We start from the raw sequence: 15,046 nt of genomic DNA, 5'->3' as shown, positions 1-15,046 counted from the left end.
AGCCCTTGGAGACTATGCAGAGGCTTAGGCTGCAGAACTGAATTTCAAGGAGATTTCATCAGCCACTACCATTCTGAGGGAGTCACTGGTTACTGAAACTGTGGAATTAGAGTGAAATCATGTGCTTTAAGATTCCATCCCCCCCGCCCCCTGCAGCTGTATTCTTACTCTGCTGACTGGAAAGCAGAAAAACAAATTATGCTTTTAGTGATCTCCATATCACTCAAATTAGAGTCTGTTGCTATAAGTAGAACTTGCCAGGCATGTAATAAGTTAAAAATAGGAAGCTTCTAGATTTCACTGTTGGTGAAATGTTTAGATGAAAGGTGAAGACATGGTAGTTTATCATATGCGAGATTAGTGCATCCATATTATAAGAGGATTTACCAGTCTGTGCAATACCTGAATTAGACATGATGATTTTTTGAGATTTCTTGGTTTGAGTGCTTCCATATGGGCAAATGATATTGTTTCTGTGTGGAAATTATCAGTCTACTTCTGCACTTTCAAAAAACTTGCTAAAGTGAATAGAAGGTTGGGGTATGTTATTTACATTAAAATAATCACTGTATTAATATGTACGGATGCAGAAAATGACCTCCTAAAAATGTGTGTGATTTAGGACCTGATCCAGTAACACTCACATTGAAGATAGTTAAGTCCCATTGGGAAGATGTACCCATGTGAGCAAAGCTCATGAGACTGGGTCCGTGCCAGATGAAGTTCTTGTAGGCAAGGATGAAGCTCAATCTGCAGTCAGAACAGCATGTTCTGATTGTTACGTGCCATGGCTGAAACCCTGTGCTTGAACTATGCACCTTTTGCACATGGTTTGAGAACTGGACTTGACTGGCCTTCTCGGACTGGGTGTAGAGGTCATATGCTGACAGAGGGGAACTAAGGTCACAGATTTGAACCTTTTATTGTGTTTTGTGAAAGTGGGGGGCAGGGGACAAAGGAGACTGAAATACCTGTGTTTTTTTTTTTTTTTTTTTTTTTTTTTCAGAGATGTGCTTTTACTATTGTATCCCTTTTTCCAGCCCAAATACCTCTTCGGATACTGAGTTTTTTCTTCTGGAGGGAAGCTCTGTCTTAATATTAAGCAATGTAGTAACAAAGGTCACATTAGCAATAATATAATTCCAAGTCTTTTCAGAGTCCTGTCCCTCATCCTGAATGGCTCAAATGGTCCCAAGCTCTCTTTCTCAGCACAGACCCATTCCTCACAGTGACATTATTGTGGCTATAATTACTAACAATACGAAGTGAAGAAATGTCAAGCTAACACAAAGCTTTTCAAAGAGGGCATTTTGTAATGGCTATAGCCTATGGGTATGATAGCTGTTTCTATGTTCTCACTTAACAAGCAAAATATACTGCAAAATTGGATGTCATTTATTCTGCATTAGAGCCAAACTTCACCAATCATGATTCATTCCTGAGCACTGCAAAATTCAAAGAATAGGTAGAAATAGCAATGCTCCCATTGGTAGAATTTCTCTGTAAGGTAGAATAACAAAAATAAAAATATTCAAAGCTGGTTTCAGTATGGGTCTTGAAAAACTGCATATATTTCATATGAATGATGGAAAAGTTTGGCTTCTGTCCTAGAAAGAACTGATGCTTTTCCAAAGCTAAGTGATGTCTCTAGATACTGTTATGGTAGATACCTTTCTGTTTTATAACAATAATACTTGTTAAGATTTATGTCACATTTAACTTTCCTTTGGAGGACTGTTAAAAGCAATATTTTAAGAGGTGGGATTTCTTCATTTACCTGCCCTAAGCCTTATTACAAGTACTCTGAAATCCACTTTCTGCCTCAGGTCATTAAGCAGTTTGAGATACTTTACTGATAGGTTGGGTATGGATTATGCTGTGTTCAGATGTAGGTGCTTTTCAATATAGCATCCTTGGCATATAGCCTGCTTAACGTCAACATTTTACAAAAACAGATGTTCTGATGATGTATAATTAGTTATTCCCACTGCAACACCTGAAGTCCTCTGTAACTGACAATCACCCTTCAGGATATATTTCAAAGAGTGTTCAGTGCCCATGACATTTGTGGTGGTGGACTTCTGATGAAGTTTTTAAGGATAAAGTTTGTGACTTTTGGCTATCAGGATACATTGATGCATCTAGAAGAGTTAAATGCACCCAGACAGCAAGACTAGGCATCTACTGAAATAAGATGGTATGCAAATAGTCTGCTGGTAGGCTCAAGTAAGAAGACAGGAGAATGCAGTGGTCTTCTGTAAGCATTGTGACTGAGCATGATCTGCTCAGGTTATTTCATTATTTATCCAGAGGATTTTGCCTGATGCAGAGGCCATTTTACATCATGTCTTGGGTCTGGCTGGGATGGAGTTAATTTTCTTCATTTACAGCTCTTAGGGTGCTGTGTTTTAGGTTTGTTACTAAAGCACTGTTGATAACACACCAATGTTTTGGCTGTTGCTGAATAGTGCCTTCTCTATATCTCACTTCCTGCACAACGAGTAGGCTGCAGTGGGCAAAAGGGTGGGAGGGGACACATCCAGGACAGCTGACCCCAACTGACCAAAGGGATATCCCTTAAATCCATATAATGTCATGCTTGGCAATAAAAGCTGGGGAATAGCCTTTCTAAGGTGGCTGTTGCTTAGAGATTGACTGGGTATCAGTCTGCTCATAGGAAGTGGTAAGTTATTGCTTTTGCATGACTTCTTCCCCCTCCCTCCCCTCCTCCCCCCTTTTTTTTTCTTTTCACTTATTAAACTTATTTTTTTTATTGGTTTTGCTCTTCTGATTCTCTCCCCCATCCTGCTGGAGGAGGGGGAATGAGTGGCTGGTAGATGTTTGATTGCTGACCTGGGTCAACTCTCCACACATTCCAAATCCACAATATGGTTGTGTGGGCCATAACATTTATTTTCTGGTATTTGGGAATTTAGTTGTTCTAGTTGTGCAGTATGCAACATAGCTAACTTATCCTAACAATATTTGGAAGCATTTAATATTATTAAACATAACTGTGTGAACCATTTTCCATTTTTCTTCCAATTTACCTCTTTCTCTCAATAACTCTCCTAGTTTCTCTTCTGTTGCCATGTTTGTCCCAGTTTCAAGTGCAGCAGCTGAGATGAGAGCAAAGACTGAGTGACTGTTTACATTTGAGTATTACATGAGTTTCACTGATGATTTTCCCTCTAGGGAACATGGTATTCAGTGTAGAAATCCACATTTGAATAAGCTGTCTCGATTTGAATAATCCTCGGATGAAGGAAGTAAACAGTCTTAGAGGATGAACCCTCTCCTTCTAGAGTAGATGTCCAAAGTAGTTTGGAAGCAACACTTGGTTGGACGTCGTCAGGTTTCTCTTAGTTTAGAGTTGTATGTTCTCATTCTGCTTGGAAAGATTTACTAATGGAAGCTTACGTTTATCCACATGTTTGTGTAAAAATGCTAGTATATTATTCAAAAACAAACAAACAAACAAACCACAAAGAAACACCAAAAATACATTAAAACAAACAAACAAACAAAAAATGTAACAACAAAACATCATGTACATAATAGGCAGATTACTGTTTTTTGTTGTTTTTATCTACTGGCTAACCAGACTACAAAAATAAGGTAGTTTTCAGATTGAGTCTGATTTCTACAGATTGCAGTTAAGAGAAGAAATCTTACAAAAATGAGAAGAAATAATCAAATTACAATAAAATATACCTGGTATCATATTGGCAGTAATCAATGACACATTTGCTCCTTAAGGAGTGTAATATTGAGAAGAATATAAGTAAATCAGATAAAGACATCTGAAATTGAGATAAACCCCTGAGTATTTAAATATATTATTTTAAATCTTGTGATTAACTAATACTCTGCTATTTGCTAGTCTTGCTGTCTCTACAGGATGCACAATGTTCTTTAGGTGAGAGTCCTACTTAGGAGCTGTGCAGTACTGTCAGTTTTGTTAAAGTGAGAAGACTTCCTGAGCTGCTCTCTTCTTATGTAAATTCTTTTTTGTAAGTGAGCTGCAACAATAGTATCACATATAGTTAAGAAATAAAGATTCCTATCTGCATTAACTGTCTGTGTTTGAATTATTACCTTGTCATTTTGGGTTGTGTTGGAAAACTAATAAAGCAGATAGAAAAGCTTTCATTCCAGGGAAGCAGAATGTTATTTTCAAATCTCTATTAAAAAGTAATTAAACTTAATTATATTACACATTAAATATTAAATACTAATATTAAACAGTTAATATATTATCAATTATTAATATCTTTTTCTTAGCAAAAGCACAAAATGTGCTTTTTTCCACCATTATGCTACTGAGAAATCTATATCTGAGGAATATTCACTGACACTTCTAATGTGTCAGTGTGGCTTAGGGTAGGCTGAGTCCGTCTTGTCTGCCATGGCTCTTATGCAGGAAGATAATAAAATATATTCCTAACTTAACATGTACCAGAAGTATGCCTGACACCAGTACATAAAGTGTGGTACTTGGGTACAGGTAGTACCACTGCCTGTAACAATGGTAGAGTTTGTACATTTACAGATTGCAGGATGTGATTCAGTGTTATTTGATTTTATTTACTTATATATGGGAAGGATATTCAGACCAATTCTACCCATAACCAGGACTGATAGAAATGTTATTGACTTAAACAAACAAACAAACTGAAACAAATCATATAAAGAGAGACTCATGGAAACTCTATTAAATTCTTTGCACTACCAGTGCTTGCTAATGACAGGCTTTTCTTTTACTTCAGACAACCTTTTTCTACCTGCAATAAAAGAATATGTTGCATTTTGGTTTTAGAAGAGAAATTAAGGTTAATGTTTTAATACAAAATGTTTAAATCTGCAATCTAAGCAAAAGAGAAAAGAAACTAAAGCCTTAATCTTGTTCTTGTTTACTTCTGTCTCCAACTTTCATTAGTAGCTGAGAGGTGTCTACTGAGAGAATTAGATGCTGCTTCTGTGCTGAAGAGTACTCAGAGCCATTGCTTACCTAACTTTCAAACCTTAGTCTAAATGTGCAATATATCTTTGAATCCATGGAGGCTGGATCCCCAAGAGCTGTAACAAATGCACAGAAATGCTAGGCATTAAACCAAAGTGATCTTAAAATACAGATTCTTTCATAAAGCATGCAGAGCAATAACAGCCACAGTGATTATATGTGCCATAATACTCTAACTTATGAGGCATCATTTGAGAGAGATGAGTTTTGATATCTCCACTTATTTCTGTAGAACAGGCAGTATTTTACTGAATAGCTTGTGGGAATATGTTACATACTTTAGATCCTACCCAAATCCCAAATGCAGTCTAACCCACCCACATGGTCTCTTACCACAGATAGTATCCTATATGCCTGCGTCTATCTTCCGACAAGGAGTTTTAAAATATACACATGTGGCATAAACTGATATATATTTGTAGTTTCTGTATAAAAAATTTATCACTTTTCTTTCTTATTCTCATTTTTACATAGAGGAAAACAAAAACCTTAACTGTGGCAAGTATTGTTAAAATCTTGAAATTCACAGTTGAAAATGATGAGATACTGTCATAATTTCAGAAAAAGGCAAAGTTTATTTTGCAATTCAAATTTAAAACCTATTTCAAACTCAGTGTACTGCTGAAGGGGGGAATGGATCACGAACTGTAGTTTCAGTAAGTTGTTCTAATTTTTGGAATTCACTAATTAATCATATACAACATCTTTTTTATTCTCAGTGTGCAGCTACATCAGACTAGTTATTTGGTGCCTAAGGAGAGCCCCCTGGGATGCTTTCATGCCTGACAGAGAGCTATATATAATTACTTGTTTTATCATGTATACACTACCATATGAATTAATTATAAGATATTAAATAGTAAGAAGATGCAGTTTGCCAAGTAAAACATTACATGATGGCAGACAGTATTTGTTTTCAAAAATTTCCTGTGATTTATATTTTCAAACTGCATAATGTCTGTGGAGTCCAGCAATGTTTTCATGAGGCTAAGATGAAGATTTCATTTTCTTCCAAGAGTCTCACTTGCACCGGTAGCTCTTGAACAATATCTCCTACTGCATGTGTAACAAGGATAGTTTTATCTCAACAGTCTGTCTTCCCTTCCAAAAACTAGGGCAAATTGAAAGAAAAACATCTCTATGTACTGTTGAAAATGATATTTCTGAAATGTTGTAATGTTTATTGTGTCCTTCCAAAGCTATCTAGAGCTTCTGTCAAACAATCTAGACCTTGAGTGACTTTACCTTTATTTTAAGCATGTTTTCTGTCCTAATAGCCCACTCAGGTTGCAGGAGATGGGCAGAGAAATCATGAACTTAAGCAAAGATTGGAGATGTAAAATAATGTGACGGGAGTGACACCAAGATAGGTACAATGTGTGGAAGTGTTATGTAAGCAATTCAATTGTGGGCAAGAAAAGAACACAGCTTATATGAGGATCCAGTAATTGGAATTTATTTTTAGCCTAATTGATGTTTTAGCAGTCTAGTCAAGCTATAACAACCTCTTATTAGTTCAATTACAACAGTGCTAACACTTATAATCCAACTCACTCAATTTCTCTTAAAGTCCATTAATAATTCAATAAAAATCAATAGACACAAGTAGCTGCCCATTTCCTCTAATGTTCAGCTCTTACCCTCCCTATGCATTGCTACAGTAAGTTAGCAGCAGCCCAGGCTCTTTGCTGGGAGCACCATATGTGGAAGGTGTTTTTTTTTTTTTTTTTTTTTTTTTTTTTAAATCTGTTTGAACCCAATACACGGGTTATGTTCTTGCAGTTGATTCACAAGATTAATTATATTGTGATTCCTTAGGTTTTAGTGCTTCTAAAAAGTGCTTGGGGGAGAAGAACAACTCTAGAGGAAAAAAAAAATAATAAAAAAATAAGGAAAAACAAACAGGCAAATGGAAAAAGAACCAGCAGAGGTAGACAGCACACGTGAGCACTGAGTAATTTTGCTGTTGGAACTAGTCTTCTGTTGTCTATTGGTACCAAAAGTGGTCAGGCACAGGCCTATGTCTATGAGGAGAAGAGTCAAAAATGATCTTCAAGAGGTATGAGTGATGACAACAATAGTGGTGAGTAAGCTGAAGATAAATTATGTGGGAGATTGAGAGAAAATGCACAATCTGACTGAAGTGGAATATGTCAGTTGGAAAATCTGCTGCACCAGATTTGGGAGAGCAAAGCAAAACAAAAACACAGCAATTGGTTTGACTCACTGGAGAAACGGTGGTTAAACCAAAGGTTTGCCTGCTGATGGAGAACCTAGGAAGAGTTGTGGAAGGAGGTAGAGCAAAGGCTGTGCCAGAGCCCTGAGGTGTTTTGTCCTCTTGGGCAGCAGCATAGGGAGCATAGCATTGTGAAAAGCAAAGAATTCAAGGCATATAGGAACCAGATTGTATCTGAGAGTGAAGGGAGCCTGGAGAGAATAGGAGTTTGGAAGTACAGCTGGGGAAAGTGGGAGAGACTCTACTAAGAACATTTTTATTAGAGCAAGGGACTGGGGATTTTGAAACTTAAGCAAGTTGGAAGTATTTGAGAATGAGTCAGTACATTTGGTGGTGAAAGGAAAAAAACAAATACAAGTAGGTGAGCTGAAGGGAGCTTGCTTTAAACGTATAGAGGAAGAGTCTATCCTTTCTCATTTAATCTGGTGAGAAATGGGCTGTAGATCAGGTGAGAGACAACATGAGCAAAGCCTGGAGACAGGACTATAGTTACTCAGACAGGTCAAAGATGGGTGAGGGGGGAAAACAGTAGAGAAAGCTTGATGCCAGAGGTAGAAGGTGGGGAAAAGAACACTGTCAGTGGAAGGAAGGCAAAGAGAAAGAAAAATGACAGAACATTTTGTCCTTTGTGGTCATGAGAAGGTTGCAAGACAGATAGTGTTGATTTTGAATCCACCTATTTTCCCTGGTAGCAGTTGCTGTGATTGGTCTCTGTTCATTCTCCTCTTTTGTCCTTCCTTAATGAGCAATGATCTTCTGATGCCCTTTTCCTACGTCAGGGAACTGATAAGAAAGTCATAACTTTTTCCCAGCTTGTCTATTTCTTTGAAAGTTAGGTCAGTAGTGATAAAAAAAAAAGGGGGGGAAGGGGGAGGGAAGGGGAAAGAGAGGGGTCAGAAGGCTCTGAGGCCTGAGACTCACAGGGATGGTGGGTGCATAAATGATGCTCTCGCACTTAACATTGGAGCCTTCATGTTGGCATGCAAGTTTGCTGATGAATTTGTGTGGGAGAGGTGGAAAGCCATTGCCCTGCTCTGCAGGTGAATGTGGAGCTTCGTATTTATGGGCTGTCAAAATGGAACCTTTCATTAACAACAACGACAAAAAAGTATTGTCTTTTTTTTTTTTTTTTTTTTTTTTCTCCTCTTCTTAATTCTAAGTGGAATCTACTCTGCTCTTGTGTTCAGAGTAATTTTTGATGCACTTATGAAAGTTTTTTTTTTTTTTTTTAGAAATACAACTTTTAATACTCCTGTTTGCTCTCCTCCTAGATACTTAATATTATCCATTGCAAAAATCCTGCAAGAGTATCTCTCTGTCAACCATATGCCTCTGTAAGTGTGAACAGGGAGATCATTTATGCCAGATAACCATTGAGTTTTAAAGAAAATGGCTGGAGGCAAGACGCTATCTATAAAGTATCCTCACTTCTGGAAGCAGCTTTCTCTCTTTACTTTCCAGCCCAGATTTACTGACTTAGCACCAGCCTCATTTGTTCTGGCAGGCTTTTGTGGTGGATAAGGGCAATGATGGATAGCGAGGCCTAAGGAGAGACTTTGTTTGTTAGCTTTGGTCAGCAATGATATATATGTTACAGGTCAAGTTCTCTTCTTATTAACGGGACTGTAAAACATAACTGGGAATTTCATTATGGGGAAGCAAATTCATTTGGGCACGAGAGTGAGGGAGATGAGGAAACTTTTCCTGGGTTATATATTTTTGTATAAATTTTGTTAGAGCTCTTGGAGGGCTAAAGAAAGGCACTTTCTTCAGTTTTGATGTTTTTGCAACTATAAATAAATCATTGAAGTGCAGATTCCAAATACGTTTGCACTAACCAATTTTCCCAGAGATTCCTCTTTTATCTGCTCCACTGGGAATCGAGCAGATTGATGATCTCCATGACTACATTGTTGTCAGTACATCCCAGCTGGTGGCTCAGTATCACATCACAGACTTAAAGCACACAGGTCTTTATCGTTGGATGTTTAGAACCAGTGGAGTGGCGCATTCATCCTATTGAGCTGACTGACTTCAGGATCTTATTGACTAAACAGTGAGACATTAATGCGCATTAATATGCTAACAAGGCTTTTTGGCAAGGGAAAATTAAGATAAATGTTGTAGGCTTTCATAGATATGGAAATACATCAGGTTTACTGTTGTATTAGTGCATTTGTGTCTAAAGGTGAATAAAAGACTAAAGCAGCGTTTCAACCACTAAGCAGGATGAAAAGACTTTTATTTTGGTAGTTTTAAAAGAGAACAGCTGCTGAGCTTTTTCCCTGCCCCAGTTCAGTCTTTCTTGATCTGTATACCTTAACCTAATGTATACAAAGCTTGCATATAGTAGGCAAAAGGGGGAATGGAATTACATGTTTTGTTGTTGTTGTTTTGTTTTGTTTTGCTTTTTTTTTTTTTTTTTTAATGTGTGTGGTCACTTTCTTTGCAACTAGTGATTTGTCTGACACTATCCCTTTTTTATCAATTATCTTAGTGTAATTTAGTGCTAAAGTTGCAAACGGTTTGTAAAAGCAACATTCATCAATCATGTGTCTTGATGTGAAGCAATGGAGTTAATACTTAGGGTCTTTTGGTGCCAATGTAAAATAGTAATGTAATAGTGGAAGTAATAATCACTTCATTTTCTTTGCATTCTGCATAGGCATTCTAGAGAGCTGGGTGGGAAAGAGTTTTGCTTTCTGGTGAGCTTTTAAAATCAGTTTGAGAAAGAAATCAGGTTCGTTCGAATGAAACACTTCAATCTGAAGTTAACGTGATCATTTTGTTGTTATAACAACTGAACAAGCAAGGTTTTGAAATAAAGGCAATTATAAATAAAACATTTTGCAAAACTTCAATATGTGTGATGTTGGCAAAATGAAATCTTTCATTTACAACACGTCCAAATTAGAAGGTTAGAACCATTAGCATTTTTGGTCTCCTGTGGCTTTTTACCTGCCAAAGCAATCATTAATATAGTTCATAGAAAATCCTATTTAATGTTTTTGAGGCTTTGGATCTTTAAGTAGAATTTTCTGAGGGTGCCAAAGCTGGCTCATAGGCAGTCTGTTGACTCCAAGAACATAAGGCCTCTAATTACTCGAAGACTGATGTTATTACTTAAACATAAATCAACACCATTAATTTAATATGGAGTTGGGAACTAGGATAGGAAAGACACAAGTTGCATCTTTTGTAGGGGCAGCCAAGACATATGCTGTAGCTGCTGACTGGTTTTGTGAACTCCACGTTTGTGTTTCTGCAAAACATCTGTACTTCAGGAGGTTTTGTGCCATTTCCCACTTTCTGTGCAAAACAGCCGCTTCTGTGGTAGTCTTGGGATAGCCTCACTTTTTTCTTTTTGTGCTTTCTTTGATGATTTGCATAAAATGTGTTGCCTTAGTATGCTCACTGCGCTCACTGTAAATATACATTTATTTTTTTTGTATTTACGTATGTATATGAAAATGACAAGTGCTTTACAAAACATTACCAATATATATAGATATGATTCTTCCATGCCTGCAGAGCTTGCAGGGAAAGGAAGGGAAGGAAAACAGATGAAGTTTATTAGAACTTCCCTTGGGAACAGAATTTGTGAAAAATAGGTTGTGCTCACCCCACTGAGCATTTAGAGTTGAGAACTTAGTGTTTTTTAACAAACTGCCCCCAGCTTCTCCAGCAGTATCCTAGGGACAGTTGCACTGGGCAGAAAAACTGGGTTCTAACAAATTGGGGAAAAATAGATTTTTTTTCCAAAACTGAATCAAACTGGAAAATGACTACAGAATCACTAGCAGTCAATGTATCACATTGTTTTGTACTGAAATTTTCCTGTGGAAATGTATAGGGAAAAGCAGTCAGTGAGTAGGAAAGTACCTGTTAATTTAAAAAAGCTGGAAAGAGGAGGAAGAATTGGGAGGTAAGCATATGATCTAAAATGGAGTAAAGTACAGGAGTTAATAGTGTTGACATTTAAGAAGTCGACCCCAATTTGAGTTTATATATCCAATCTATTGTTTTGAACTATCATCAAACTCTGGAACACAGCACTGTTCTCCATCAGGAGATTTTATTTTCAACTCAGAAAGCTGGAAACATCATTGAAAACAGGGAAAAAATCAAAACTGATGAGCAGGAAAAAAAAAAATTGACAATCCACCCTTTTGATTTGTAACATACTTTTCTAGCAAGGTTCAATGGCACATTGCATGACAATATACTAGATGTACAGAGCGTCTCAGTAATGCAGTCTGTATCATTGCTATTACGGGAACAGCATGCTACTAATCACTTCCAAATTAATATAGCCTTTGTTCTTTACCACATATTAACAGTGTGCAGAAGTTTTTTTGTTATTTGTGGTGCTTCCTTGGTCTTACCATTTAAATATAGCCTGCTACAAGAAACAGGCCTAATTTTGCAACCAAAGTGAGTACCAAAACCAATCGGTTTTTAAAATCCGTGCCTACAGTGATTTATGTCTGGAGTTTGCTCTGTGACTTAATACTGCAGCAAGTATTCCACCCCAACAAGTATTTTACCAAGTTCCAATTTTCTTTCTTTTAGAGCAGGTCTTTATATAAACCAGAATCTTTCAGGTTCCGTTCAGATACGGTGTGTGTATCTGTGAATATATATATGCACAGACACACACGCATATGTATTTATATATAAAAATGTAATGTATATATGCACAGACACACACAGGTATATATTTATATATAAAAATATACAAAAAAAAGTTACTGCTTTGTGGTTATGACATATATTTCTAATAAGCTCTAGTGTCTTTTCAGAACTTACTGTGCTCTTTACAGGTCCTTCCCAGAGAACAGCACCTGTTAGATCAAAGACATATGGAACGCATGCAGTAGTGTGCTCATATACTGGTGACTACAGTGACTGTAATGATACAATGATGGATGATATTGCAATACTGAGCCAGTTGGTCTGCTGTTTGGTCCCCCAGTTATTTTGTTGTTGTTGTTCTTTAAATAGTAGGAATAACAGCATAGGCACTTCAAAAGGATTTAGGAAAGATCTAAGCCACTGTAATCTTCTTTGTAACTCCACTAACAGCTGCTCACAGAAAGCTCATGCTGCTCCTGTTGTTTGAACACTTCAAGCAGTTGTTTGAAAGGAGAAAGCCAAAAACTTTCCAAAATGCATTGCTGTTTAAGAAACAGTTTAGTCTAATCCAGTATTGCCAGAAGTGGATAGTGGTGTATGGAGGTATTCTGAGGAACAAGTCTGAATTTGACTCATTCTCTTTGTCTTGTTCACAGATATTGATGAGTGTGCTGAAGGACAGCACTACTGTCGGGAGAACACCATGTGCGTAAATACACCAGGATCCTTTATGTGCATCTGCAAAACAGGATATATACGCATTGATGATTATTCATGCACAGGTAAGAGAGGTATATTTGTGAAAGGAAATAACAGAGTAATAGCACTGAGGAACACCGATATGATTCCTCTAAAGTTAATCTTTTTTAGGTTCACAAAATGTCTACGTGAAACCTAAACAGAATAAACACTGAAATAATTAGAAGGATACAGTGCAGTAAAGCTACTATATTTTTACAGATCTTGTATAAGTTCCATTGTTTGCCTGAATCTGTAAAGCAGAATGGATTGTCTTGTAGGTCTGCATGAGCTTGGATGCTGAAAAGGTGAGGGGAGGAGGCTGAAGGGAAAAACAAGAGACCAAAAGCAGTGCTATGGGGTCTTGGTTTCCACATGGCATACCAGTACAACTCCACTTGGAGTCTAATGACACTTCTACAAACTTCTGATGGAGTTAAATATGATATTAGATATGGGTGTTCACTTGTTTTAAATGCCCTGGCATCAGGGAGGCTCCCCAGTTGAATGCTTTGTGTTCAGAGAGCAAAGGCTCAGCCTGCTTTGTGCTGCTGGACCACACCATCTGTCTTACCTCTGCATCCTCCCTTCCTCTTCTGCTGGCATTGGAAGCTCCAGTGGGAGTGCTGGGTTCACAGTGGCTTTCTGTTGTTCTAGTCTCCTTTAATTTCAAGGTACTTTAGGGTTATGGAATGAAAATGGAACGTTTAAAATAGTGTTCTGTATCAGAACCAGTCTGACTGTAATTGTCCCTGGGAGGAATGTTTTTTTCCTACTAGGCAGATAAAGCAAATATGATTCAAAGATGTGGCACGTTCTCTCAGTGAAGAAAAATGTGTGTGAACAAAACAGTACTGCTATTTTGTGTGCACAGGGGAATGCATCATCTCTTTTTATAAAAGGTTATATTTGTTCAGTAAAACTTTCTTGGAGCTCATGTTTTGTAACTAACACCAACATGATCTATAAAAGTGTATGAGACTATTCAGAACGATGGTGCCAGCAGTGTGAAATTCATTTTTAATTTTATTTAATCCTGTCCTTTCTGTTTTGTCACGATTGGCATCAGTGGTATGTTTTGGTACAGAAACAGCTTCCTCATAATCTAGCGTAACTGGTTTGCCCAGGCATGCACAGTACACAGGGACATAGATTTGAAATCATATATGTGTTATTTTTGTGCAGACTGTGCTACCTGTACTTGGCATTGCTCTTACGTACACCGGTAAGCATTATTTTTACTTAATTAAGCCCTGTTCTTGAGTGATCAAGGTATAGGCTGCTTGCAGCATGTCTTTCCTGAAACAGCCAGTGTTTCTGGTCACTCCCTCATGTTTTCCACACTCTCAGTTGAGTAAAACAATTGTTTCACCACTTGTTGAATGGGAATATTCAGATTATCATAGGACTGAGTTTAATGAAATCACCATGATATTTTTTCCATTTTTTTTACCCCTAATTTGCCATTCTCATAGAACTGTACAAATGGTGAACCATCCTAAAGAAGTTCACCAGGGCATTTGGTACCTATAAATACAGTAAAGGTCTTTCTCAATGTTCTGCATGCTGCATTCCTCTTATTTGCTGAAATGGGCTGTCATGAAATTCAGTGTAGTCCAGAAGCTCTGGACAATCCAACTGGTAAAACTTGCTAGAAATCCATTACAGATCTCCCATTCCAAATTAAGTTTGGCTCCTCATTTGTAATTAACAATTTCTACTGGAATCAGCCTCATGAATGACAAGATGAATGATTTCTCTTTCACCTTTTCCCTGACCATGCAGGGAAAAGCTAATGCAAAAGGAAGTGAAGTAGTAGGTGAAATAGATTTGTAAAATTTCAAACCTTAAGGCTCTCTAAGCCAGATGAAGCTTAAGTTGTGCAGTGACTTTGTGTATGTCTGAGCAATGCCACTCACTGTGATGCAGAAACTAGAGTTTTCCTGTAGTTAAATTAGAGTAGATTTTGGATACTGAGAGGCAACTATGAGGATGCAATGACTACTGAGTGGTGGAATTTCCACTAATGGCAACCTAACATAATTAAGTCTATATGTCAAAACAAATGTATTTCCTTCTGGTTCCACAATTATGGCAAGCACCTCCAGTGGAGATGTTAGCCACTTAGTGAATTAGGTAGAGTTATGAGACTTGAATGACATATCCACCAAATGACTAGAGAGTGGAAGGTCAATTGTTTTAAAAAAGTTAGTGAAAACCAGGAGACTTTTAAAGTCATTTGGCTTGATCAGTAAATGGCATTCTGTACTTGTTTGAGTCTATATGAGTGACACTGAGAGCATTTACATTACAGCACTGTATTAAAGCAAATTGCAAGCGTATGTATTTGCACAAGATCTCTATAGTTTTTCCACCTGTCAGCATATTCTTTTCTCTTTAATGGTTTTGCCACC

The 15,046-nt window shown here is 37.3% G+C and overlaps 1 protein-coding gene across 1 annotated transcript in view; it reads left to right on the top strand.

The window, feature by feature from the left end:
- Positions 1-15,046, top strand: part of NELL2 (neural EGFL like 2) — a 145,889-nt gene that overhangs the window by 71,620 nt on the left and 59,223 nt on the right. Inside the window, exon 13 of the mRNA XM_032207525.1 lies at positions 12,551-12,676. Within this exon, the coding sequence (XP_032063416.1) occupies positions 12,551-12,676 (126 nt within the window). The remainder of the gene's footprint in view (positions 1-12,550; positions 12,677-15,046) is intronic.

Source organism: Aythya fuligula, chromosome 1 (genome assembly GCF_009819795.1).
Source record: "Aythya fuligula isolate bAytFul2 chromosome 1, bAytFul2.pri, whole genome shotgun sequence".
In the NCBI taxonomy this organism is placed as follows: Eukaryota; Metazoa; Chordata; class Aves; order Anseriformes; family Anatidae; genus Aythya; species Aythya fuligula.
Note: the sequence above shows the minus strand (reverse complement) of the source record. Positions and strands in the feature narration are given on the sequence as shown.